Source organism: Corapipo altera, unplaced genomic scaffold (genome assembly GCF_003945725.1).
Source record: "Corapipo altera isolate COAL_440 unplaced genomic scaffold, ASM394572v1 65, whole genome shotgun sequence".
NCBI lineage: Eukaryota > Metazoa > Chordata > Aves > Passeriformes > Pipridae > Corapipo > Corapipo altera.
In genome coordinates, this window is record NW_020884891.1 from 10,752,586 (window position 1) to 10,776,647 (window position 24,062).

The 24,062-nt window shown below is 40.4% G+C and overlaps 1 protein-coding gene across 1 annotated transcript in view; it reads left to right on the forward strand.

Annotated features, from left to right (window-relative positions):
- Positions 1–599: 599 nt before the first annotated feature.
- Positions 600–24,062, forward strand: part of TMEM164 (transmembrane protein 164) — a 32,831-nt gene continuing 9,368 nt past the window's right edge. Inside the window, exons 1-5 of the mRNA XM_027645208.1 lie at positions 600–778; positions 1,027–1,602; positions 12,273–12,322; positions 13,993–14,059; positions 20,284–20,362. Coding sequence (XP_027501009.1) covers positions 1,156–1,602; positions 12,273–12,322; positions 13,993–14,059; positions 20,284–20,362 — 643 coding nt within the window. The 5' untranslated portion in view covers positions 600–778; positions 1,027–1,155. The remainder of the gene's footprint in view (positions 779–1,026; positions 1,603–12,272; positions 12,323–13,992; positions 14,060–20,283; positions 20,363–24,062) is intronic.

Here is a 24,062-nt window from a genome sequence, read left to right on the forward strand (position 1 = left end):
AGGTACCCAGGTATGGCACCGGGCACACCTGGCTGCAGGTACCCGAGTATGGCACCGGGCACACCTGGCTGCACGTACCTGCTGGCGTCCAGACCGGGACTGGGCTGGAGCCCCACTCGGGTTTGGAGCTGGAGCGCCGCTCGGATTTGTCCTTTCTTGCCCGGGCCACTGCCATTCCTTGGCCGACCTACACCAGCTGCAATGGCACTTGAAAAACTCGTTTATCGAGTTAAGGCCGCTGCCGAGCGGGTCGGCGAACGGGACCCCGGTGACGGGCGTGCAGAGCTGTGCCCGGTCCTTCCCTTCTTCCCGAGGGGGCGAACCGCGGGCAGCTGCGTGGGGCCGACTGCGATAAGGGCGAGGAGGAGGAGGAAGGTGAGCAGCCAGACGAGAGCAGAGGCAACAGGCAGGAGGGAGCCGAGGACGGGGATCGCGCAGCCCGCCGAAGGAGCAGGAGGGAGGCGGTGGGGAGCGGCGGGAGGCGGGCGCAGCCGGGGCGGAGGGAGGAGCGGGCGGCCGGGCGCAGCCAATTCGGGGGGACACGTCCATTTTTCGGCGTGAGTCAGGCACGTCGGTGGGGTGATGCTGCGGCGCCGGGCAGGGGCCGGGCCAGCCGCGGGGAGCGGCCCGCCCGCTCGGGCCCGGAGTCTCGGCCGTGCCGGCGCTGCCGCCGAGCGGAGCGTTGCTTCCTCCTTCCCGTCCCTTCCCTTCGCCGGGGCCGGCGCCATGGCCGGGGGCGCTGGGCCTGCCGCTCTCTGACACCCGCCCGCCCGCGGAGGTACCGCGGCCGCGCCGGGGGATGCGGGGATGGGGGACCAGGACTGGGACCGGGCGGAGGGAGGGAGGGGGCAGGTCACGGCGCTGACCGCGGGTAAGGGCAGCCCTGCACGGTGGGGAAGGGGAGAGCGGCGGGGGTGGGCGGTAGAGCCGGGTGGGAAGAGAAGGGGTCCCGGGGCGGGGGGTCTGGAGCTCCGAGGCTCCGGAGCTCACAGGCTCCGTGCAGCTGCGGCCTCTCCCTCCCCGCAGGCTGCTGCCAGCGGGGCTCCTCCGGGCATCGGAAGGGAGAGTGGAGAATTGCCCTTGCCCCGGGCGGAGCTGCTCCGTTCTCCTGGAGCTCTGGAAGGAAGGACTGCAAAGGGAACCTCTGGACGTTTCATGTTTCGTCAGCCCGGCAGAATTTTGGCTTTGATTCCGTCTTGCTCTTACCTGTTCCTGGAGAAGAGGCACCGTCCCGCCATGTCTCGCTACAGCCTCCACAACCTCCTGGACTGGATGTATGGGGGGGTGGACCCCAGCTTTGCCGGCAATGGAGGGCCGGAATGCGCTGCCTTTCTCTCGGGGAAGCAGCGCTTGCTGGAGAGTTTGGTCTTCCTCAGCGTAGGCATCGTGGAGATCCTCCTGTCCTTGGGGAAGCTCAGGCATCTGCACCTCAGGGAGCTGGAGAATCTGCTGCAGCAGCCCCAGGCTAAGCAGGAGAGCTTGGGCAAGAACGTGCTGCTGGTGCTGCTCTGCCTCATCTTTGGGCTGGAGGTGGGGTTCAAGTTTGCCACCAGGACTGTCATTTACCTCCTGAATCCCTGCCATGTGGTCACCATGATGCAGGTAAGGCTTGTGTAGGGTCACCTGGAAGTTGGCTTTTGTGATGTACTTGCAAGGCAGTATTTTTCCTGTAGTCTGTTTGTGGACCAAAAGTGCATAGCAAAAGTACAAATGCTAAGAATTGATATAAACATTTTAAACAGTTTTAAGTCAGTTTAAGTGAAATCTCTCAAGTAACCTGAGTCACACGAAAAAGTGAAATTGTAGCTATGATTAATGTCCGAATCTCTGGTTGAAAATGTAGATAATTAAGGTTTTCTCACCACTTGCTTTCACCTGATCCTTGTTTCAAGACTAGAAGAGGCTGTTTCCACTGACAGTAGTGCTCAAATTTGCACCAAACCTAATGAGAACAGGATTATTGCGAAAGCAGCTGTGTAATCTCTGTGCAACTTTTTCAAGCAAGTGACTTCTTTGGGTGTGAACGTATTTTGTGAAGGTGTTGGAGAAATAAATTATTCTTTGTTGGTTTACCTTTCTAATCTTAGAAGCTAAGTGGTAAGGAAGCAGGTGTTACCTGTGTCTCATACATGGGGTTGAACAAGGTGATATGGCCTAATACCTGTGGACAAACCACGTGTTTTAATGACTTGTGGCGTGGTTGTTGATGTGTAGAAATGTGCAGCTTGTGTAGATTTGAAAATAATGGATACATAGAAGGATACATGGATAAACAGTTACTGAACTGGGATATCTAAAGCCTAGAAGCTTGTTTGTTAATACTCCTGTAGATACTTAACTGTCAGTCCCACTGAGCTTGATAAGGAGGGTGGGAGACATAAAATTATTACTTTGTTTAATTTTGCTAATGTTGAATCCTCAGCTTAGAAGATTAGAAACAACTTAGAAAATTCAAGCTCAAGAAATAACAGAAGAGTGTCAAAAAGGCTTTCATAAAAGTTGGTATGGTAACAACTGTCTAGGATCAGTAAAATTGGATCAGTGCCATTCTTGGTCTCCCACTGCAGGATGCAAAGTGATCTGGGCTGAATCAGATCAAGCCAGTTGTTAGATTCACACCTGGAGAGCATTTCCTAACAGGACGGGAAACATCTTTTCTGGTTGTACCAGAGGTTTGAAGGAGATGGGTATTATTTCAAGAGTGGTACAGCAATATTCAAGACCTTTACAGCAATTAATTTACAGTTCCAGAACTTAATTGGTAGGTTATGTAAATTCCTAGGCTGTGATGCAATGTTTGCTCAGTAGTTTACAGCATAGGACACTTCATTCCTGTGAAGGGGTAGTGATTGCTGTGCAATCAGTTAGTCAGTATTGGGACTGAACTTATGGAATGACTATATAGAAATAATTAAAATGAAATCATACAGCTACATTCCATTTCTAGTCAATACTCAATGATAACTGGGAAATCTTCCTAGTAATTCTCCAGAAAGGAGATGAGGATATGTTAGCAGTAGGATTTGAAAGTTTAGTTGTCTTTATGATAGGATGTTATGACATTCAGCAAAATGCTTACACAGCCCTGGGGGAGCAAGGACTGTTCACTTCTTTCAATAATGCCTTCCCCAAGGAGATAGAGACTTGAGCCCTGTAGTCAGGCATGGGCTGTTCTGAATCTCTTTTTGACCAATTGTGAAGCTTTTAAAAATAATCCTGCGCTAATTAGTCATTAGAAATGGTGTTCCAGCATTTGTGAAATTGAGAAGGTGGGTATGTCAGCAAAATGCAGAAGTTGGGCCCTTCATTTAGAAACAGGCTTGGGCTTAACGTAGAGGATGAAAATAATGGTGAAACCAGCAGCTTTCCACAGAGACATCAGGTTAGACACAGGGATAGTCAATGTTCCATCAGCAGACAAGTAATAGATAGGTGTAATCTTGTAAGCATTGTTTTTTGGCCTAAATATCTGGAGGGCAACAGGTTGGCAAGGTGAAATATATGAAAATATAATTTATCTTTCACTTCTGTTCTTGCAGTAGTTTATACATAACCCTTCTGCCATGTCTAAATAATAGGATGAACAAAGTAGGAGGTGAAGAGATGAAAGGTACTATAACAATCAGGATCACTTCAAAGGGAAGCCAACAGTAGCTGTTGTTAAAGGGCTCTTCTTTCACTCCATTTCTCTTTTCATTTTCTTCAGCTGAGACTTGTTTCACCTCAGCAACAAAGGCTCTGGGCTCTGAGCCAAAAATATTCAGAACTAGAAGTTATCCTTCAGATTTTCTCTGCATAAAAGCAAAAGTTCTGCTCTTAAAAGACCTAAGACAGAAATGAGATAAAAATAAAATGGGATTTAGATGTGTGGTGCATTTAGGAAGACAAAACTGAGTAACATTAGGGCTACTGGATTCTACAAATGTGTCTGTTTTGATCAGGTGTCTAATTTCTGCCTATCACGCCAACTTCTGTTCAAATCAAGTCTTTTCATAAGTGGAAAGAACTAGCTTAGATGTGTCATTGTAAGGAGGAAGTGTCAATGAAGTGAACATATTTAACTGCCTGAACAGTTGTCATGGTTAATCAGCTTCAGAGAATTTGTTGCTGCCCTGTCACCTGGCTGAATTATCCACAAACAGTGATAATCATTTCCAGCCCTGCTCTGGGTTTTGGCTTCTTGCATAGCTTCTGGAGGAAGAAGGGTGTTTCTTCACCAGTATCATAAGTGCAGCATCATCGAGAGATAAATATTTTAACTTTTAAAAATACTATATATATTTTATAAAAAAGGTAAATGGAATCTTATTTGGTTTCTCTACCAGCTGTTGGATGGGGATGGGCTTGGTTTGTGCAGTACAATGCTTAGCTAATGTTTGATGCAGCAAGGGGAGATGTCTATGAAGGAATTCATTCTGAACTCCTTCTTTATGTAAAGAATGGTCTTTGTGAAAATTATTTGAATACATCTGTTTAAAAAAAAAACAAACACACAAACCACTTGCCTTTTAGGACTGGAGATATAACTGGAGCAAGTGGTGCTGCTGTAAACCTGGCATAAAAGGGTATCCTAAGAGGGAAACATTAAATCCTTGGGGTGTTGCAAACCTATTGGCCATTGCATAGCAGGAAAAAAACCAGCATATGTTTAAGGAACCAGGTTTATGTTTTGAAGACACTAATCCTTTCCAGTATTTTAGGGCACAGAATTGTGGTACTGAAATCGTCTGTGTGAAGGAGGTCTTAAATTTCTGATTCAGCAGTGAAAGAGGGAGGATTCCCTCAATAGCCAATTACAACACTATTGATTTCTTTGCAAGTTTTGTGAAGGAGACTTTTGGCAGCAGCCAGAATGTGCTTGTTGAGAAGTGTCTGCATAAGTGTTGTCTCCCTGTGTATGGGCATCAGAACAGCTACAGAATTGCTTTAGTGAGGTGAGAGGATTTCATACCTTGCAGTGTCAAAACCAATGATATCAAACCAATTTTCTTTATCTGTTCTGTATTCTTTAAGCTATATATTTTTCTAACTTTTCAATCACAACCTTTGTGTTCACGTAGCAGTTCTTCATTTCACATTTAGGGAAGGAGCAGTTTGAATTTTAGGTTTGTGAAGCTGCCAGTTTTAATTAGGTTTCCTAGACTTTTGCTAAGATCTTCAGTTCTGAACACTGAAGTCTGTAGAAATCAGAAGTGTGTGTGCAAATTTATTGGAACCTTGTTTAAGGAAGTGCCAGAAACAGGTACCCTGTACTCTAATCCTAAAATGATAGGTACAGCTAGTCCTTCTCTTAAACTGTTGTAAATTTTCAACTTGACCTTGGTATGCCTATGCCTTCTTCCAGAATGGTGCCTTTATGCCAATCTGTAAAATAAATTTTATTTATTTTGTTTTAGGAAGGGTTTTGCAAGAGTCATTTTTCAGTGGTAAATCCTCAGCAGGTCAGTTGTTGTAATTCTCTTCCAATTCTGCTCTGAATTACTGCAATTCAGGCGGTTAAGGACTAACATTTGTGTGGAATAGAGAAAATGTGTTTGTAGGAAACACCTGTTTTGCTGGATTATAACTTCAAGTGATCTTTTTAGGCAAAGTAAACGAAGGGGGAAGTGATAGGTGGAAAGAAGTATAGGGGAGTCTGGTTTCATTCAGGGATCTTGATCTGATGTTTGCATAACTAAAATCAGTACTAAATGCATCTGCAGTTAAGTAAATACTAAATCCTTTGTTCACTGTTTCCAGTTCTGGCTTCTTTAGAGACCTGGATCATTTCTGTCCTCTGCAAAAGAGATTACTGTGTTTTTGGAAACAATGGGCTGTTTTCAGAATGTATATAATAAACATAGCTTGACTGAATTCTGCACCACTTGGGTATATATTCCAAAATATAACTAATTAATGACTTTTCCTTTTTTTTTCTTTTAATTTGTGTACACAGTTCTTAAATGCTTTGTAATATTTGGAAGAATTCAGTTAAATTGTATACAGTTTTCTATATTCTGTCTCTTCAAAACCTTGAATTAAAAGTAAAGGGTTATTCACATCCTGTTATTTTGGTGTGACTATGAGGAAGCTTTGATTACAAAAATTTAGTAAATTTTTATAGAAATGATGCTGAATAATGCTATTGAGGTACATGAACAATGGCCTGCAAGTAAGAGCTTAATGAATTACTCAGTTTTTAAAAGATAGTGGTATTCTAAGTTGAAGATGTTTTTCAATAGCTCTGGTTTTAGCTTGTATTTAGGTTATTGGGTAAGATGTAGAGCAGCAAAGGCAAAATTTCCTATTAACATGTATGCATTTTTCAAAGTGTAAGTCTCTAAATGTAGGCTTCTATATCTCCTTTCTGTACTTGTGCATATCTCCCTAATCCATGTGCTTTTGTGTGCAACTCCTATATTCCAAAGCCTGGTACCTGTAATTTTTATAGCACCTCAGAAGACAGGGCTTGGTTTCAGGAGATATGATAAAACTGAAATTTAGTACAATTTGATAAGGATTGTAAAAAATTATTTGAGAACAGCAAGGCAAAATATTTGAGTTCAGTCTGATTTACTCCCAGATCAGTCTATTTAGGAATGTGAGATGTTTTAGGAAGGTCAGCAGTCCTTTTGGTGCTCTGAAATGCTGTCTGGTAGCAGAAAATTCACCACTTAAGTGGAAGATGTGCATAATGACCCTCACAAGCATATTGGATTACAAAGCATGCAGCTCGGGTTTGGATCTGCAGAATACACAAGTCCTTCTTTTAACAGCTGCAAGTTAACCTGTGATACTTTCCTTCACAGCTGATGGCTAGAGAGGAAACACATCATGATGTGTGGTGAAAAAGGGCAGATGATGAATTAAAGCACTGAAAGCACCGGTGTTTCTCAGTTGCAAACGTCATTTCTTGCAGAAGAGGGCATTTTACCCCCAGGAAGGTGATGGCAGCCTCAGGGGCACAGATAGGAAGTGGCAGATCAGGAGACACTTCTTCACTTCCTTTAAGATGGGTCTGTGATGCTCCAGACTATGAGTGTGGCTTTCAGAACACCAGGGCATGCTGGGGTGGTTTAATGTGTCCCTGGTTCTGAGAACTGTCAGCCTTTTCTTAATTGTTACAATTTGGTTTTAAGCGATGATTTTGTTGTGTTTCAAAAACACTGTCAACTGAAGTTTAGAGGCTTTTACTGATACTGTAATTAATGTAGTAATTATTTGGTGAGCTGAGGAAAAGCTTTTCTGTGATAGTTTTAACACTGTATATACTTTGTTTCACCACTGTGTTTATTTTTAGTAAATCCCAGCATATAGTAGAGAAATGGAGAAGGAATGGCAAGGATTCTTATTCAGAAATAAGACATTTTTAATTTAGTATAGAAAGGATAGCAAACGTGTCTTGAGTCTGTGATTCACAGTTTTCTTTGTTTCAGAAGATTATGGTTCATCCATTTTAATTTAAACAAGATTTGGCCTGTGATGCTTTATCCTGAGCTGAAAATGTGCCCTTTAGTCCAGGTGACAGGGACCACGGGAATGTGTCGTGGTGCTAGTGAATGTTTGAGCTGAGGAATGGGAGTCTAAAGCTCTTGGTTAAGCCTTTGCTTTGAAGTTGCTAGAATTTGAAAATGCCTCTGTGCTTGAGGCTAGATAATTCTCTCCTTTATTCTGGATACTTTTAGGAGAAAAGAATATAACAAGCGGGGAACTGACACAGGGTAATCTTGCTCTCTAAACTGGAGTAGGAACTGAATGGTTGGAAATGGTAGATGAAAAAGCTTAACTTTCTCTGACCCCAAATATTTACACTGAGGGTTATCATCTAAAGGCCACTAGATGAATGATTAAGTAACCAGATATTGGTTTGTTTTGATGAGATCATCACAGATTTAAAGCAAATATAATTCAAAGGGCCACATACGTAGTTTGAGCAACATATTAGAGAGGGACAGGCCTCTTTTCTTTTTTCCTCTTCTGTTTAGTTTCTTTTTTTTGAGAACAGAGCTATTTATACTGTGTCAGTGTGTTATAATGTATCACTGTTGGTTGCAATATATTTTTAGGAAGGATTTTTTTTATACTATTTGGCAGTTTCACCCACCATTTCATGTAGGTTGTTTGCTGGTGATTTAAACTGATGTTTCAGGAGTAGCTGCCTGAGGCCTTTAGGAACCTCAGTGGGGTGGTGGACTAAAACAGCAGCAGTGCCCATACTGGACACCTTATAAATTCCAGGGATTGGGATGTCTTTCACCTTCCAGTCTAAAAACCCCTTCCGTGCTGTCTCCGTGCCCTCTCCGTGCCCTGCTGTAAATGTTTACACTGCAGCCACAGATGATGAGTTTTACAGCAGGGGTTGTCCATTCCCTGCAGCAATTTGAACCTTGATGTTCACCACGAGTCCTGAGCCTGAATTTGAAACCTGCAAAGGGTGTAATGGCACTCATGTTTCTGGTGACACTTCCTCAGGGCTTTAGATTGATGTGGTGAGGGCTTATGTTTATTCAGATGGCCAAGTAATTAGTGACAAGCCAATTTAATTGTTTGTACTGTGATACTTTGTTGGTTAGTGAAATGCCAACTTAAATTATCAGGAATGTGGTGTTGTATGCCTTAGTTTTTTATGGACTGTGTTGCTGTTTCTGTTTCTTTGGCAAAAATCGGCTGTAGTAAGGCTATTAGATATTTATTATCCTGCTGTTTTTAAAGATCACATATTTCTATTGTAAAATCCAACAAACTGAGGGATTTTGAACTGCAACAGGAAAAAAGGTATTGGTGACTTGAGGCCGAGTAGAGCAGGACTTTGCTGTGATGATTTTGCTTCTATAGGAAACTGATGCAAAACATCTTGTTTGGGAGGAAGAAGTAACAAAAGTGAATGTATATGAAAGTGCATGTAAAAATTTTATTGTGAACTCATGCAAGCTCCCTCAGTGTCACTGACAGATTTAGATATAATTTAATTTACACTGAATTTAGATTTTCTTAAGAAATTGGACTTTTGCTTTTTTGATTGTCAGGTTTTGTTAAAGCTCTGATTTAAGAATGGGGAATGAAGCAACCCACTACTAGTAAAGGACTGGTGCAGAAAGTGGTGAGGGGAAAAAGGAAAAGTAACTTCAGTGACCTCTGAAATACTAAGATGTGATAACTAAAGCTAATGCACACATAGAAAGACCTGACTTATGTTAATAATTAATCCTAAAATATGAGAAATCTAGAAATCTTTTACCTAAGACTCTAAAAGGAAAGAGGGTGTGTATAGGTTTATCAATTAAAAAACTAAGCCTGTGGAAGGGGAGATTAATCTAGAATATCTGTCCTAATGAACATATGTAATTTACAATTTAGATTGTAGAGGATGGAAACTGTTCAACTTGGTACACTCATCCATCCCTGGGTAGAACTGGGAAGCTGGGAGGTGGAAAGCAGGGACAGTCAGCTTCTTGTGCTCCCAGAGTCTGGTTTATGTAACACAGAAGCTACTTTTATTGAAGTATTTCTTGATGCTCTGCCAGCAGTGTTGCTTTGAATCATGCTAACGTTAGGTTAGCAATTCCACAGGACACATTAATCCTAAAGCTGTGTGACAGTAAGGCAGTTGTTGTTTTTATGCTAAAATATTAAATACATTCAACTTGCTACTATTTAGCAATTGGAATGTCACATCTTTTTCAGATGTGGCAGTCTGATCTTGTCAAACCACAGGTATGATTTTTATTTCAGTTACCTTTCAGAAAGCAAATGATGGCTTATTAGTGGTAGAGCTGAAATGATAGTTTATACAGAAAGAAATGCCAAATCAAAGCTATAAGGTGGAGTTGTTAAACTATTACTTCCTGATAAATGATGGAATGATTATTTTGAACTTACTTTAAAATTAAATTTCGAGTTAATTAACCAAGACTTTTACATCTCTTAAATTGTCCCCCTGCTTAGATGTTCCTTGTCTTGTGTGGGAAAATGGATGGTTTTCATAAGTACAGTAAAGTACACTTAACCCTACCACTCTTGTGTAAGTACACTTTACTGTATCTTAGCCTTTTAAACATACCTTTTAATCTCTTCTCCTCTGGAGAGTACTTGGATACACCTAAGAGGCTGAAAATTTTTATTTCAGTGCAGATTGACCAAAGCTTGTCTCTCTCTTGCTTTTTTTTTTTCTTTTGTTTTAAATTCATGCTAATTTTGGAATAATCCGGTTTCCCTGAAATTTTCACATTGCTCTGAATATTGCCAGTAGAAATTAAAGTCTAACCTCTTGAAGCTTTCATTCTGAAATAGTACACTAAACCAATCAATTTATGATCTGGTTAAGTGATCAGGACTGCAGTGTTTGAAAAGAAAGATGTGTTTCCAGACTGCTGCAAGGAGATACTAAATCAAACAGGCGGCTCAGGGACAGACAAGCTGCGGTTTTGAAAGGTAAATGAAATCCGTGCTGTGTGTGTGAGATGCAGGGATTTTACTCGTCCTGTGCTTGCCTGTCTTCTGCCAGGAACTACTCAGACATCTGTAAGTGTTCCCATTGATCCCAGGAGTGCTACTTCTCGTGATGCTGAATCTGGAATGGTTAGAGTTGTGTGACTTGTTCTGTTCTTCCCCCCCTACCTTTTGAATTGTCTTTTGTCTCTTTAGTTTGTTGATCAAACAAGATGATCTTTGTTATGCGTGTTTCTGTCTCAGCAGGGCTAAGGCTGGTGGAAGAAAAGCTTTTCATGACAAGTTTTGACTTCACTCTCTGCCGCAGTGTACTGACTGAAAATTAGTGCCATTAAAATACTTTTGAGGGGAACTCTTATGTATAGTATTTTGTAGAGATTTGGAACGTTCTGGAATAAAAGAAAAGCAGAAATCCAGCCAACTCATAGGACCAAACAAACAAAATCAGTGAGCTCTCCCTATTTAGCTCATGGAGTGAGGCAATAACATTCAATTAATAGGTATTTGAAGAGGTGTTTTTCGTCAGTTCAGAGGCAGTATTGCTGTTCCATTTTGAACAAAAGGTTGTACATATCTTTTGAGAATAGCTCTTGAGATTTTTACTAGTCTTGATTTTTGAAATGTTGATTACTAAAACTGGTGGTGAAACGTGGCATGCTAACACGTCAAAGAAACTAGGAAATGTTAAACAAAGGAGAAAATTTGCAGCTGACAGCTGAAGCATTTGAAGATCTGTTCCCTAATCCTGAAGTTTTAACATAAACATTCTGGTTATTATTTTTCTGCTGTCGTAAAAAATGGAAGTCAGTCTTATTTCATGAAAGATCCCCCCTAACAGAGGGATTTGGATGCTTAAAAGTGTTAAATATTATTTTTTCCCTCATGAGTTCCTAAAAATGTTTCTTTCAGTAGAGTTGAAGTAAAAATAAGCAGCTGTGAATCTTGTTCTCTCCTTTGCCTGTCTCCATGGTAGTGAAGTGTTTTAAATTGGTATGTCCATCTCAGTCTTGGTAGCAGTGCCATCCTTTTTAAATGTGAGCTGGTTTTTACCCTCAGCACTGAGATTGAGTGTACAGACATGTATTGTAGCTTTTACTCTACCATGGAGTAGTTGGAGCACTCTGCAGTGTGTTAGAAAAAGAAATGTCTGGTGTGATTAAGACACATTTCTGGTTTGATTAATTTGTGCATATAAAGAAAAAGCTCAATCTGTAGTTTTCTGGTTGTCTTTTTTAAGATGTAGGAAAGAGAAAAAAATTTATCTTGGAAGAGCAGAATTTGTTTCATGGCAGTATGAACTGTGCTTCAAAAGCAACATATATCTTGTGTCAGTATATGAGCTTACACATAGAGCAGATACTGTGGTAGCCTTATTTTGGGAAGTATTAGGAGGCTTTCAGAGACAGGCATCTTGTGTGGGATCCTCAAGAGTTGGGTCTGGCACTGCTGAAGGGAAGGGCAGTGGTGTTGTTGTAAATGCTGGTCTTTAGCACAGCAAGGACCTTATCATGATTGAGGGTTAAGGGAACTGCTGTAGAAAATGATTGGTTATACAGTAATCTGCTTTTTGAGAGACCTTTTATAATACCAATAACAACAGGCTACAATTTGACTTGTTTGTTAGGCACTGAACTCTTGGTGCTGCTCATACTGCTTAAATCCTTTTTATGTGGGTAAAGTGAGACCTTTTAATTTTTTTCAAGATTTTTAGTCTTTTCTAGCTCTGCTGTACAACAGTTCTTCTGGTTAGCAGTGATTTGTGACATACAGAACTGGGTAGGAAAGATTTAGAAAATGGAGTCTAAAATCATATCATTAATTTAAATTTGTTTCTAACATTTCAGATTTTTCTTCTCGCCTGTCCCCCATGTCGGACTGCAATGATTCTCTTCAGGTAATACCTCTTCCTTACTACATTTCTGTCTACTTTCATAATGTATTTTACAAGTTAATCACTGCTTAAGTCATAAAATACTAAGTTTTATGTCCAGTTGGAAATGCATATTGGTTGGATTGAAAAATGATACATTGAAGGGAGTCAAAGCTTAAAGGGTGAGTGTTGGGCCACATACTCTTGGTGCTTCTCTGTGGTGGGTTTGGCCTCACTTTTGAACATGAATTAACTCAGTAACAGAGGAGTTAATGCAGATTAATGTATGAGCTGCTGTAATTTGTGTCATGGGCCTTGTACCTTTTTATTATCCTCAGTAAAAATTAGTAACTGGGCCTCATTGAAGGCCGTGCATACAGTATGGGTCTAATTTTAAAATTGTGGATAGGTAAGGTTAAATAGTTAATGCAAATTCTTGCTGTCCTGGGTATTTCTCCAATCCATGCGATCTTTCTTAAAATGCTGCATGTTACCTTAGGAACCACAAGAGTTTCTAATGTGCAGGAGGCTCTAATGGGCTACAGCAGCAGAGTCCAGTGAGCAGCTAAAGGACTGAATTAGTTGTGTTGTGGGAAGGGTCAGGGGACTTCCCAGGCAGAATGGTAGTGAGAATGGCTGTAATTGCCACCCTGACATTAAATTCCACTCTTTCTTATCTAATTCTGGACATTTACTTGAAAAATGATGGGGGAATGCCTCCTACCTTCTCTCTGCAACTTTTCGCCGTTGTTCCTTATTTTTTGTGCTGGGATTATAGGGATCCTGTGTCAGCATCTCCATCTTGGAGAGTGTGAAGAGTATGTCTGGTGTCCAGGAAATCTTTGCTAAAGGTTATAGGGCAGAGGCTACAATATTTGTTGGTTTTTTGTTTGGGTTTTTTTTTTTTTTTTCAGATTGAGTATTTCTATTTTGACACCCTGACAGCATATAGATTATGTTTGAAAGACTGTTTTAAAATTATAATACCTTCTCCCCCCCCATCAAATTCCTTTTAAATTCCTAACAGTTTGACAGACAGTGGTTCAGTGGTTGGTGGCAGTTTATGCTTTACTTAGTATCCAAACTGTTTCAGTCTCCTTTATACAAGATACAATTTTTCTGTTCCTGTGATGCAACAATGGTTCAGGAAAAGATGGTTGAAAACTGCATAAAATGCAGTATTATAACACTACTTTCCTGCCTCATGCTTTGCTTAGGACTTGCTGTTGCATTTTGATAAATGCAGTCCTTTCATTTAAGGGACTTCTTTCAAATTCCTGAAGCTTTTCTTTGAAGCTATGCGTTCGTAGGGTTAAGCAGGATAAAAACTGTTATCAAATATGCTATTTTAAGCTCTGGAAGACAAGTGAACAGCAGAATTCCAGCTATCTAGCAGCTTGCATCATGAATAGGATTATGGACAGTCCAGGCTTTCTAGGAATCCAAAGCTTATTATAGAAAGCAGTCCTACTTAAGGAAATTCTACAAATGTGTATTTAAATATATGTTTTTGTCCTGGTTATTGCATTTACCAGTATCTCATTAATTGCATTTAACAGTGACTTTATTCAAATTCAAGCCAAAAGAGTTTTAAGTGTCTTGCTACCTTTTATTGAAGAGATGCTGCATAAATTAAATGAAAGCACTGCACTGGATTTCCATCTGTGAAAAGAGTCTCCCATCTTTTTTCTAAGGTTGCAGATGCATATGCTGAATGGGGCCCTGTTGGCATTGCTGTTTCCTGTTGTTAATACACGCCTGGTGAGTGTACTGTAGTTTTCTTCCTCCTTTTTAATTTATTTCTAGAAGATTTTCTTTGGAAAGATGTCAGAGCTTTGCTTTGTTTGGCCTTTTAAAGTTTATTTTACCAGGCTGCAGATTCCCGGTACAGGTCATTACAGCAGAGCCAAAATACCAGTCTTGGATTTTTGGGGTGTCTGTACCTCAGTGTGAAAAGCCAACACTGCTGTATTCTGAGCACCAGTTCCATCCTGGCCTTAAAGGAGAGGAAACTTAATGGCTTTGAAAGAGGCTTTCACAGGTTAATCTGGTGGCATGTGGTCAAAATTCAGTTTCAGGCTTTTCAGACTCTGTGTAAATGTAAGATTCCTCTGGCCTGGAAAATGCCAAATGTTGTTCTTGGCTGTCAACCCCTCTCTCCCAAGATTAGGCACAGCGGGTTTCTTTTTTCCCATCTAAGTTTTCAAATCTGCTATAAAACTCCAACCTCCTGGACAAAAAGTTAACCTATTGTTGTGCCTGTAAGATTCTTAAACCTAGTGGCCATATGGCCCATGAATTAATATTATTAACAAAATTGTGGTGGACTTCAGACTCCATTGCAAATCTTGTTATTGGCTCTCCCTTTGCAGATATTAACTGTGTAAATAAGATTAGGTATAAACTTTTGCTTATGTGCAGTTTGCAATTGTTTTATTAAAACTTGATACTGCTGAAGGGCATCAAATGAATAAAACAAGTGGGATTTTTTCCCAATAAGGATAAATCTTTTTATTTTGTATTTAAAGCTATCTAGTTTTCAAGTAAATATAACCTTAAGCATGACAAAATTATTTCCCTAGGTAACCTTTGAAGGATAAAATGTTGCAGTATTTAATAACTCATTAGTTTTTGTTTTCTCTACCATGATCATAGATGTCACTCATATTAGGGCAGTGGTGATTAAACAAGAAAGATGCAGACTATTCACAAAATTGTCTCCATAATTAGGATTGGAGGAGCCAAAGGACAATGTCCAAGAGCAAATATTTTTGGAGTAAATACAACTTAGGATATTTTTGGCCTAACAGCTTTTCTCTTTTCAATGTTTCTTCTGGCACAAGATAATGTGGGTGATGTTGCAGAGTGCTGCTGCTTTGACCCAGATTCTCTTGTGGCAGACAGACATTCAGCTCCACAACTATCATTGTAGTTGTTTATGCTGACGTTATCCTGAAAGCAGGAAATGTCTCCTAAAACTTAGTAGGAATTTCACAAGAATCTCAATAATTTTGTCTGAACTCTCTGCTCTGGTTTATAGTATCTAAGTGAAAAACTTTTGGTTGTCGAGAATTGTTGTGTCTCTATGCAGCAACTCCAAATTTCAGTTTTATGATATTTTATGTCATATTTTTGTGTGTTTCATACAAAAATGTTATATACTTAGATATGTCTGTAAATAGTTGTAACATATAGTGTGTGGCACAAAGAGCATGAAAAATTGGTCACCTAACCCAGCGTGGGGAGGGAGGTGGTCTGGGGCAGAGAGAGTTCTGAGGTCAGTGGAGCTGGAGAGCAGGAGATTGGTGCCTCCCATTGCTTTGAGGGGTTGTGCCAAACGGATGCATGGCTCTGAGTGCCAAAATGCCTCCCTGGTGCCTTTCAGAGTGTAAAATGTGTTCTGTCTTTGTGAATTATTTGATATACAGTTGGATGTTTTCTTGTGATAGGTTTTTCGTTGTCCTCAGCTGACATTGTCCTAAAGCTCCCTCTTCCGTGTGATTGTTTGGAATCTTGCAGGCAGCAGGTAATGGTGCTGATCTGTAGTCTCTGTTTGGAGACACCTGCTAATTTAGCAAGTTCAGCAGGAGGCATGTGCATAATAGCTGGCAAGTTGTGTATCATTAGGGAGATGAAAGCAGTGAGATGCAAGAAAAGATATTAGATGTGCAGTTTTATTTGTACTTACCAATAATCTGAAAGGGGTAAAAGGCAGGAGATAGAGAATGGAAGAGGATCATTGCCTGACCAGCTGATGGATGATTTAGTGGATATCAGGGTTTTGCTTCCAAGTGTTAACCTGTTCAATGTAATTTCCAGAACACCTCTTACAGCATTTTGTGGCACAGACTGTTGGGTCACATATTTTTGCTACCAATTACATTACTGAATGCATTGTAAGTATTCTTTTTGTATAACTACTTCAACGTTAAATTATCCTGAAAAATAAATTGGTTGAAGCTTCTGGCATAATTGTTTCCATTTTCTTGTCATGCATCTGTTAATTTTTTTTTTTTTTAGAACCTCAGTCATTTCAAAATTATTCTTAGATACTAGTCTATTGGCAGTGGAAATGGAGAGTTGAGATATTCACTGCACCTACAGAAGAAAGTTTCTACCTTTTGTTGTTTTAATCTTTTAGTTAAACTGTACTTGTCAAAAATCTCGTTGGACTATAATGGGCACCTGGGATAGTGTTCCAAACAAATGTAGCCTGAAAGATGAGGTCAGTCTATTCTGTTCTTTCCAAGAAAATATTTTCCTGCCTTGGCATGATGTTGAGGTGTCAGCAATTAACAGATGCAACAAATGTATCCACTTGTATTTATTTGGCACCTAAATGCTCCAGTTATTTTCTACATTATTTATGATGTGTTGATGGAAATAATTTTGTGCATTGGAATAGACATTGGATAGAGATAAAACTGTTTCTTATTCAGTTAGCTTATTCAGTTCTTATTCAGAACTCACAGTATTATTTTGTGAGTTCTCATCCTTTCAGAAATAAAGGGCATTTTAATTTTCCCTCATAATTTCATCCCTTTCTCATGATGTGAATAATTCTTGGTCAGCATTAACTATTCACGCTAATCATAGGGTAATCTTTTGTGACCTATAAGTAAATAGAGAAGAAGATGCTAAGGGAATTGGCTTGTTAGGTTCCCAAGTAGGACCCTAGAAAGGTGTAAGAGGATGTACAGGAGTAGGAAGATTTCTTTCTACTCTGTATTTATATTACATGAAATACAGTGTAGGTCCTGATAACCAGGCTATGCGGGTAAATTCATTTAACTGGCACAAACTCTCCAAGTGTTTGGAGAGTAACTGGATTTGTTTGAGCTTTCATATTGCATTAATCAAATTTTAAAGGAAACTCTTTCTACTGGTTTAAAAGTGGGTTGTTTTTGGTTTTGCGCTGGTTTTTTTTTGGTTTTGGTTTTGTTTTTTTTTTTTCAAACTGATGTCCTGAAAATGTTGATATAGATAAAGTAAAAAACAGGACATGTCCCAAAGGTGTTGAACTTGTTTTCTCTGCTCACACGGCTGAAATGGTGCAGTTTTAATGTTTCCAGAAGCTGCTATTTTCTATTATTAGAACTGTTTGGCCAGAGAGGTACACATTCAAAATCTGTGTTAGGAGCAGAATCATACTCTGAGTAGGACTTTGAGTATATTCCATGCACACTCCAATCATTGCCTGCTGATTGTTGAAGTAATAATTCAGTTTTCCTGAAGTGCCTGTGCCTGCACAGCAAAGTGAAACAGGTCATGGTAGCTCATTAAGTCATCTCTAAGCTGGCTTTATCTGACTGGCACAAGGAAGAGCAACGGGAACAGTTGGGGGCTATTGAGAGATTGTGCTTGGGTTGCTGGTAGGTGATAAAGCCAAGGCTGGTGCATCTCTGGGCAGTTGTACATGCTGTGTGCATTAAATGGGTATGAGTGTGTTACTGATGGTAATGTCTAAGAGGGTGGCTGGTACAGTGCAACATTTGATGTTTGCTGGGCTGTGTGCTGGATGTGCTACAGGAACGACCAGAACCTGGGAGTTGAATTCTTTCTATTCCTTTTCTGCCACATTCTGCAGTGTTTGTACAGAATGATGGAGGAACTGCTCTTGCACGGTATGGGGCTTGAGCCAAGATACAAATAATTAACAGAGGGAAGAGTACTACTTTGAGAAAACAGCAAAGTGTTAACCTGCTTGCCCACTGAAAACCAGCTGCTGGGTGATGCCTTGTGCCTTGTCTTCACTTACAGTTTCTCTTTGCATGCAGAAGGTGCCTCTCTGCTATCTGTGAGTGAATCTTTTATTGGTGAAACAGTTTATAGACAAGGCATTTAGGTCTAGGTGAGCCAGTTGCTCAGTACAACTTTATATTTCTTCTGGTATGTTTTTTTCATTTTTTGTTTGTTGTAGCCTGGCTGTGCAACTTGAGTGCTTGGTTGTACAGAAACTCTGCAGCTCTACAGCAGGAAATGCACTTGCATGATCAGCCAGGCTTCAGAACAATCCATCTCTTACAGTGGGGGAAAAAGATGTTTTGTTTTACACACAAAAAAAATATTGTCAACACTTCTGCAGCATAAACAACTGTTCCTCTGTTCTGAGGAGTGTCCTGAGCACAGTGTTTGTGTAGCGGACCTTCACAACTCCAAGTGTGGAAGCCCTTTTGGAACCACAGATAAACAGAGAATGCTCCTTGGCAGGAGTGCCTGCCTCATGTTATGATGTTTATATTCAGGAGCAATTGTTTCTGAAGTGGGAGAGGTGCAGCTTTTTCTTCAGTTAGGAAAACTGCTTTAACCCCTTCCCAAATTTTAATTCCCTCACTTTCCTCTCTGTACCCTTTGATGAGGGACAGCAGGAAAGGTTCAGGTTCTGGAAACCTCACAACTTCCATGAAGTTCTTGTTTTTGCATACCATTACCTTTATTTTCTGATACAGAATATTTGGAATAAAATAACCCAACAGATTGTATGGAAAGATTTGTTAGCTTAGTCTCCCCGGAGCTGGCTGAACACCTTGGATGTTGCCATCAGGGCACAGGCATTCAGCTGGGGGATGCCAGGACTGGCAGAATCCAGCTGTTGGTTTTAGCATCTTTTACACTAAAAATAGGATATAAGAATTGTAGCTGAATTTAAAAGATCACTATGTTAATTACCAGCTGTTCATTGACTGCTATTTAGGGAGAAAACCAGACTATGTTTCAACCTCTCTTCTGTTAATGTAGGAATTTCTGTAATGTATCTGTTTCAATGCTTCAGCGTCTCAGAACAGCAATAGAAAAGGAAAGCTTTTCTCCCCCTCTCTCCTTCCAACAGACAAGCCAAGGTGATGGGTCCCATGTCTGAATTCACTTCAGCCTGTAGAATGACAGAACAATTGAACCAAAGCTAATGGCTTTGCATTATTCCTGTGAGATCTCATACCTGTGGTCTTGTTCAGTTTTACCTTCAGAAAAATAACTGAAGGTAAATAACACTGCTCCACAGTCAGCTGCAGCAAGAAGCTGAATTCTGGGTTTTGAGTGTTTTCTACTACTGTTCAGTTTTAAATGTGTTGCTTTAGTGTGATAAACAGATATAGGCAAAGGTACTTAGAGGTGAGAATAACTTCCAAATACAGTGCATCACCTTTACTAACTGATAAAGAGCTAGAATTGGTTGGGCCTGGTTTAAGGGGCTCAAACTCAGAGTTATGGTTCAAGTTATTTTTAGCAGAGTATTATCTTAGCACAGCCTGACTTCTCTACCAGGAAGTTACACTAATTCAACTAAACAAACAAATGACTAACTGTAACTTCCCAAAGTTGTCAGCAGGTGAGAAATACATGATTTACTACTAACTGGTAACTTGTTTACCCACATCCTTCTGCAGCTTCTCTTTAAAACCAATAAAATACTGGTTATTTTTTATTTGGTCAAGCTTAGCAGTTCCACACATGCATGCAGATTGCTATAAATCAGGTCTTTTTTGAGGGTTCTTTCTTTTGCAGAGGCCTCCTCAGTAATTAATATATAAAAGTATATAAATACATATATATAAGACCTCATTTATAGAGTTCTGTCGCTCACAAGGTAGCAAGTATCTGTTCTTTCTGGAAAGACTTCTGTTGTATGGGGTGTGCAGAGTTTCTGGTTTGAATACTGGAGGGGTTTGCATTGTTAATGGTAATTTCTGCAAGCAAAGAAAGGAAAAAGAACAATCTTATGCTATTCCTTCTGTGTTGTTCTTCTGGCTAACTTTGGGAATTGTCTACTGGAAGTGCTGCCTTCCATTTCTGGTAAGGGGAGTGGAATGGGTACAGTTTCAAGGTACTTTCAAGGCACTGGCCATTAATGTCAGCTCTTTGTCAATGTGCACAGATGATGAAATAACTGAGCTCAATGCATTGTCACGAGTCCTAAGGAGCATGGTTCCTTGTAACTTGGTTGTTAGTGATGAAAAATATTCACAAATATTTTCCTTTTCCCACAGCTCCCATTTGAAATGGAAATTTATTATATCCAGCATGTGATGCTTTATGTTGTGCCCATCTATCTGCTGCAGAAAGGAGGTATGTTGACAATTTACTCCATATGGACTGAACTGGTCCCATGCAATGAAAAAATGTGCTTACTGGACACCACCAATTTCATTCTTACCTTTTTTTTAAACCAAGTTTCTCTGTTGTTACTTAATAGTTTCTAATGTTCTAATGTTGGAGTTGTAATCCAGGTAACACCAGGTAACACCAACTTGTGTCAGGCAATGAAATGGAAATTAAAAAAAATGGTCTATTACCCAAAGGGATATTGGTATAATGTACACTGTCTTTTTGAGTAGCATCTCTGCCACTTTGTAACATACTCAAGTTGTTGGGGAGTTGTATTTTTAAGACCTTTGCTTTCTCAGTACTGGAACTTAAAATGAGCTGGAAAAAAAAAATCCTGATTACATCCCACGTAAATATTAGTTGTCTAGTCAGGCAGGTTACAGAAGTTCTGAAGCTCTAATGTAATGCAGTGGCACATATTAGTGACATGAACTAGCTTGCTTGTTATCTCTTCTAACAAGATTTCCATCTTGTATTCACTTATGCCATAATAGTTCGGTAAGTCTGGGAATCCCAAATTGTTCCCCTGGCCAGTGATTTTTCCTGAGAAGGGAATGTGGTGTGTATTCAGCTAGTGTGATGCTCTGCTCCCCTCTAGCGTTCACATGCCTCTGGCTGCATTTTCTAGCAGAGCTAAATTATTTTCTTCAGGCAATAAAAGATGATAATTCATGGTCCAGGGGTTCAGTCGCCTTTAATGAAAACCCCGATGATGTGATGTGAACCATGGGATGCAGTTTAGAAAATGCTCAGAACAAGCAGAACCAACCTCTTCCATTCTGTTGAATCAGTTGTATTTTATACCAGCAGTGACTTACAATCCTTCACCCTTATTTCACTATAACCTCTGTGTTATAGTCACTGTATTGCACTGTAACCTGCTGAGTGAAACTAAACAAAAATGATTCAAAGGAAAAAGTGAAGTATCATACTTTGAAACTTCATTCTGCTTTTTTCTCTTATCAGAGAGTTATGACAGCCAGATTTAATTTTAATCCATTGTTGGTATTCTAAAATTATGGCAAATAATGCTAAAGTGCAGTGTAGTTGTAGAAGTGATACAAAATCCCAATTTTTGCAGGAGAAGTGTGGGGAGTAGGGTAAAAAAAGTGTAATCAACCATGGAGTACTCTGTAGGCAGCGACAAACCAAAGCTCTTGGGATGTCAGTAAGTCACTTGGTGGCCTTGAACTCCCTATCTGACATCATTTTGACATGTATGTCCTCTACCTTAAGGTTTGGCCTTGGATGTCACTTGATGTGTTCCTTTAAGTTTTGGGGGTTTTTTTGTTTGGTTTGGCTTTTTGTTTTGAACTAGAGGGTCTTGGGGTTTTTCAGGACCTGGGACTGACAGAACTGTATTTGCAGTTTGAAGGGTTGGAAGTTGTCACCCTGGTCCAGTTTTCTAAACTCCTGCCCTGTATTAACTTACAGGTATTTGCTGCCATCTAATGTTCATGTGATGGCATTGAAATTACCAAAAGAGCTTGGTTGGCTAAATCTGTCAATGGAGATTGATTGCTCTGGGCTGTGTAACTAATAACTGTTCCATGTCTTATGCACTTGCCTTCTTGTCACCTGACTGACTGTAATTCATTAACATCTATCAACTCCTTCATTAGTTATGGTGCCACAGGTGACCTGATGCATGATTTTTGATGGAAAAATTACTCAGCCTGAAAACATTTGTTAGTGTTTTGTCATTTCACTAGTACCTCTTTTTAAAGTACCTTCTGGGTAGATCACACATACCTTTATCCTAAGTATATCTTGTGAAAATTGCTTTTTTTTGTCACTGACACTGAGCAGCATGCAGCTCAATTTCTGTATTGTAAATAGAAATTTGCAACAGTGAATGTATGGATTGTGGCTGAAAGAAGTAATTGGAGGGTAGAAAATTGGGAAAAATGACAAGGAATGGATTGCATATGGAAAAATGTATGACTTCAGTTTTATTGGACATCTGGCCTTTATGGGGTCCAAACACTTCTCAGAGGCAGGGTGAGCAGAACATCTGAAGCAGAGTGGATTTGAGGCTCAGTCTGTGCAGAACTGCACGCCCATGTTTGCTAACGTGCTAATCAGGTATCACACCAGTCATGCACACGCATTTGACTCCCTGCTGAAACGTTTCCTTTTTGAAAGGAAATTGGGTGACAGCAAGCAAAGGCTGTAATAATTTATTTTCAGTGTCTTCCTGCTATTCATTACTGTGGTGCAGACAGGTCATGATGCACTGGCAGCATCACCTTCATGTCCCTCCTGACCCCATAAGTGTGGGGGCTTTACCACACTTAGCAGCACATTGGTGAGAGAGACTTTTAGAACTCAGGCTTCAGTGCAGCACAGTGAACTCAGTGAAGGTCAAGGCCATATTCCCCCTTGGGGTTTAAGGCTTCTTTCTCTCTTCCTCTCCCCTCTGTACTGAGTGAATGTAAGTTTCCCTACTTCCCTTTTTTTAGCGTATCTTCTTCCCAAGTGCATATATGTATACATACATACAGATATGTGCCAGACAAAATAAATGTTTATGCACAGTGGCTTATCTTTCTTGGCTGCACTAAGAGACTCTCATGCAAAATAGATGCAGTGTGGATGTAACAGGCCAGCACAGAAGATCCCTAACTCAAGACAGTTCTTACATGAAGTATGTCTGCAGTTGGCACTTTTATTTTTCTGGATGAATCTCACCTTCTGTCACCTGTGGTTGCTGCCCAAAATTACAGGATGCGTCTGGGCAGCCTACAGCATTCCAGAAACAGCTGGATGGGCTGAACAGTGACCTGCAGGTCACTGTTTTCTCTTGTCCTTAGGAATTGAGATCCTTGCTTCCCTGTCAAAAAAGTCTGAATGCTTTTGTAGTTTGTGTTGGTTCACTGTCGTGTCAGATGAGTGTGAGCACTGGGAAAAGGGAGGTGCCATGAATGGTCGAGGTGGGAGGCAGAAGACCAGAACCACAGTAGTGCAGATTTAGAGCATGGAACCAACCCCTTCATCAAAAAGCTCCTCAGACTGCTTCCTTCTACAACTGAGCTGGTTTTCTGAAGCATATGAGTATGATCTGATAATTATACTTTGTGGCACTGGGGTACAGACTGCAGGGAGAAGGCTGAGGAAGATGGCAGCTGAGGAAGTCTCGTGTCTCAAACTGCCACCACTATTGCACCAGTGCATTGACCTGACCTTCTAAGATCCAGTATTAGTGGTGTTCAGGACAGCTTAGTTTTTTAACTGTATGCTCTTAAGAAAATAGAAAAAAAATATCGAATTTGCACTGCATCAGCTTTAGAGACTCTCAGTTCCTGACTGTCTTGGTTCTTAAGCTGGTTTGGTCAGGTTTTCAGATGGATTTGGCAAAGTTAGGTGTGCACCTTATTTAAGAACTTCAAATCATATTGAGATTTAATCGAAGTGGAATTGTTATTTCCTTAGAGCAGCGAGCAAATGATGTTAGTCCACAACAGATTGAAATAAGGGTTAATTTATAGCAGCTCCCTCTCAGTGGAGCTCAGAGATAGTCTGTCTTGTGTTTTGAGATCGCCAGCGTTATTTAGTTGCCTTAGGGACTTCAGCAAGTGGAAGAGGATGTTGGTGTTGAGGTTTTTTAGGATTTTGTTCCCGAACAGCAGCACCTGGAGTTCCGGGATAGCCCGGAGTGGTT